At 34.8% G+C, this 3,989-nt stretch overlaps 1 protein-coding gene across 1 annotated transcript; it reads right to left on the bottom strand.

The window, feature by feature from the left end:
• Window positions 1-1,135: 1,135 nt before the first annotated feature.
• Window positions 1,136-3,516, bottom strand: LOC118033024 (acyl-lipid omega-3 desaturase (cytochrome b5), endoplasmic reticulum). The gene is made up of 8 exons (XM_035037865.2): window positions 3,055-3,516; window positions 2,839-2,928; window positions 2,676-2,742; window positions 2,409-2,501; window positions 2,055-2,240; window positions 1,896-1,976; window positions 1,659-1,796; window positions 1,136-1,550 (listed from the first exon to the last, which is right to left on the bottom strand). The coding sequence occupies exons 1-8, from the start codon at window positions 3,369-3,371 to the stop codon at window positions 1,368-1,370; spliced, it is 1,155 nt and encodes a 384-aa protein (XP_034893756.1). The 5' UTR covers window positions 3,372-3,516; the 3' UTR covers window positions 1,136-1,367.
• Window positions 3,517-3,989: the final 473 nt, after the last annotated feature.

Raw genomic sequence — 3,989 nt, forward strand, 5'->3', positions numbered from 1 at the left:
GCCGGGTCGCCGAGTCAACCAGCTGAATAGCTAGGTTACACTGTGTTTTTCCTTCCCTCTTTTTTTCTTCAACCCGACCCAGTTTCAGCCCTAGATCAACCTGCCGGGCCGGGTTTTAAAACTATGGAAGCAGCTTTTAAATGGACTGACAATATGTTTAAGAGTGTAATAATGATTATTTTTTTAAGTATTTTTTGTTTGAAATTGCATTAAAATAATATTTTTTTTATTTTTTAAAAATTATTTCTGGACATCAACACATCAAAATGATCTAAAAATATAAGAATATTAATTTAAAATAAAATAAATAAAATAAATTTAATTTAATTTTTTTAAAAAATATTTTTAAAATACAAAAATAAACAAATTCAAAGTAATCTTTTCTGTTTAGTTTTCGGCTGTATCAAAAAAATACATCAATAAACAATGTTAAAACAAACTATTTTGATAATATAATTAAAATAAATATAATTAATATTATTTTTTAAAACATTATTAGATTTTTAATAGTCAATATTAACTAGTATCATTAAGGTATCTTGTATAAATTACGAGTGATTTAAACGCTTTTTTCATGAAATTTATGGTTTTACATGGTTGTATAAATTAAACAATAATGAAATCGCTATGTTTTTTGGTTAACATTTTTGCGACAGAAATTAACTCTACTAAGATTATCTCAGATGTATTTATTTTTATTTTCTTAACCAAACAAGTATTTTTACTTCACTATTGTCGTTGTTCTTCTATCAAGAAACATCGACCAAGCATATATAAATTAAAGATAATTTATTGTAATTATGTAAAGCCAAGATTTATTATTACACCAGAAATGTATTGTAGGTTGATCGGCTGTAGACATAGCAAGGGATCAATTGCAGTTCAAAGTGTTTATAAAAACATTAAAAAAAAAAAAAAAAGCACCGCTCTTCCTTCCTTAGTTACTAGTCGAAATCGAACCCATTTGAACCAACCCCTTGGTTGCCCAGTAAGCTTTACACAGGAGGATCTTATTGTTGAGACCTAAAAACAGGAGAAATGACGTGTTGGAAAGCAACATTGGAGCAAGATTTTCTGGTAGCTTGCTCCTGATTCGTACGCGTCTGCATTCTTGCTAGAATACCTGAAATAGATCTAAATCTTTGAAGATAAAAAGAATATTATGATCATCCACCATAACTTTCTAACCCAGTACATAATTCTTGAAGAAGATGCTACACAATTTATTATCCTGCTAAGAGCATCTCTCTTTTCCGCTAATGGAAAGAATGCGGTTGCTTTAGGAAATCAAATACTCCTATGAGTGGCGCTTTTTAAGACTTGTAACTATTATAATATTCCCCTGTTTGTCTGAGCTCTTAAGAATATCAGTTGGACTTGATAGCGCACAGTTGAGGGTCTGTCTGGTAGTAGACAACGTCTCCTGTGTCGCTCACATAATGATCTTCTCTGATGCTTCTCACTAGATTGCTGAATAAGTGGAGTGGAAATGGCCCGGATTTCTTAGGGTCGCGATAGTACTTTCCGAGCACCGGCTTAGCTGCCTTTGTCTGCGAAGGCAAGAATCAAACTATCAGTATTCGTTCATAATGAACCAATCTGCACTTAATTAATTTGCAATCTGAAAAGTATTTCTTAGAGCAATGAAGATGGAGTACCGCTTCTACCAAGTGGTAGTGTGGAATCTGAGGGAACAGGTGGTGTATAACGTGCGTGCCAATGTCATGGTGGATGCCGTTGATCCATCCATAATCCCGATCCACTGTTGTAAGCCCTCCACGCAAATAACTCCATTCCTGTCGAAACACAGACCTTAATTTACTTCTTGGTAAGATAAATCCCTTGCAGGTGTCGGGTATTTTGAGAGGATATATATACAATAACATCAGTGTTACCTTGCCGCGGTACCAGGGAAGTTTCTGCTCGTGGCCATGGTGGTGCAAGTATGTAACAAAGTCCAGCCACATAACAAATATCTGCAAATTGTATCAAACCAAAGTTATTTCAGTAGTGACAAGTAGGAAATCCAAGATTTATGGGGTAAAGTGACTCACCAAGTACGGAACACCATGGATCTTAAGCACTTGGACAGGGTCAAAAACATAGGATGAATAGATGAGCAGAAGAACCATTATAGACCAGCAGACAGTTGAGGTTAACACAGCTTTCCTTTCACCGGGAGCGAACAATTTACTGTAGGGATTGAAGTGAGAACCCTCTTTACCTGGACTTCTTCTCCACTGAAACTCAAAGGGCGGCAGAAAATCAAAATTAAGACTCTGAAAGAAATTCCCATTTTCTGTTCATGTTATCGAGATCTATGCCTGCCTAAATTCTTTTGTTTCTTACATCTTTTCTTTTTTGTTTTTCTGCTAAATACTTGATAAAGTCAAGATGTAAGCTCTCACCAGATATATGGGGTATGCTAACATGGGGAGAGGAACAGTGAATCTCATAATCCGAGTAGTCAAGTCTAAATTCTTGTAAATCTTCTCAGGCAACTGAAAGAGATTAAAGAGAGGGTAAGGGATTACGGACATTTGGCTAAAAAATTAACGAGATGAACAGAAATTTAAACGAGCAGCAGAATTTAAAAAGAACATGGACATTCATTTGTTCACTTGAAATTGAAATAAGAAGAGCTCAGTGAAGTTAAAGGAAGAGGGGATATGTACCGGAACCCATGATTCATCATTTTCTACATTGCCATGATTCTGATGGTGTGTCCTGTGGCTAATTCTCCTGTACAATATTATTCATGTGCACCTTGAAGGCCAGGTAAAAAATGTATGATGAAGATGTTAAAGAAACTAACATGACTGTGCTGGAAAAACTCACCATCCGTGGTAAGGTACGAGAATTGAAGAATGCAAGATATGCCCCACCACATTATTTAGCAAGTGATTGTTGGAAAAGCTTCCATGGCCACTGTACAAGAAACGAAAAAAAAAAATGGGTTTTTTCAATACTGGTGTAGATGCGTACAAACTTCAATATTATTCAAGAAAGAGATAGAATCTCACAATGTAAAACCAAATATAGAGATGTTATTACCAGTCGTGTCCAAGAACAAAGATGGCCCAGAACATTGTACCCTGGGCAGCCCAGTAAACTGGCCAGAATATCCAACTATCCAAGCGCAGAGCAGCTGCCGCCAAGGCAAAGACGACAGTAACATCTCTTAAAACATAGCTCAGTGACCTCCATGGATTCTTGACCCAGCAATGCTTAGGAATGGCAGCTCGGATCTCAGCAATCTTGAATGGCGGAGGTGCACTTGGATCAAAATCGCCTTCGCCGTCGATCCCATCAACGGTATCATTACTAGCATCTTTCTTGTTCGATTTCTCAGGACAAGATTCCTTCATCATGTTGGACTCAACTTGGAATCCCAATATCTACCTTGGGACCAAGTTTTTCTCGAGTGCCGCTGCTGTCGTTCTATGGGAAAGGAGGCTAGCTAACTAGCGAAGTTATAAATAAAAGGGAGAAACTGAAGCACATGGAACACTGCCGCATCATTCTGACACAAGTAGTTTTGTTCACGCCATAAGTTTACACCTGTTTTTTTTTTTTTTTTTTTTTTTTTTACAGTTATGATTTGAAAACAAAATTTATAAATTGTAGTTTATTGTTAACTGAGATTTTTTTTAAAAAAAAGGTCGGATCTTTCGTACTCTCAATCGAATTTGACACACAAATAATCCCAATCCGTACCAATTTTTTCTAGAAACAATTTTTTATATCAATTTTATTTTAATTTCGAGAGAAAACATCGTTTTTTTATATTATTTTTTATAACCTTTTTTATAGAAACAATTCTTTATTTTTATAATTTTAAATAAAAAAATAAATTTTCATAAAACATCATTTGAAATGTAATTTTAAACGAAACCTTTTTCACACGTTAGAAGAAGAAATAAAGTTTAATTTTTCAGAAATTTAAGGAAAATAAAGCAGAAAAGTAAGCTTTTTGTCTAATTTTATAT

This window comes from Populus alba, chromosome 1, assembly GCF_005239225.2.
Source record: "Populus alba chromosome 1, ASM523922v2, whole genome shotgun sequence".
Taxonomy (NCBI): Eukaryota; Viridiplantae; Streptophyta; class Magnoliopsida; order Malpighiales; family Salicaceae; genus Populus; species Populus alba.

Coding starts and splice junctions, on each gene's coding strand:
- LOC118033024 (XM_035037865.2), bottom strand. CDS start 3,371: ATGATGAAGGAATCTTGTCCTGAGAAATCGAACAAGAAAGATGCTAGT. Junction 2,502..2,675: donor ATGATGAATCATGGGTTCCG/GTACATATCCCC, acceptor AATCTCTTTCAG/TTGCCTGAGAAGATTTACAA. Junction 2,241..2,408: donor TAGCATACCCCATATATCTG/GTGAGAGCTTAC, acceptor TTTGAGTTTCAG/TGGAGAAGAAGTCCAGGTAA.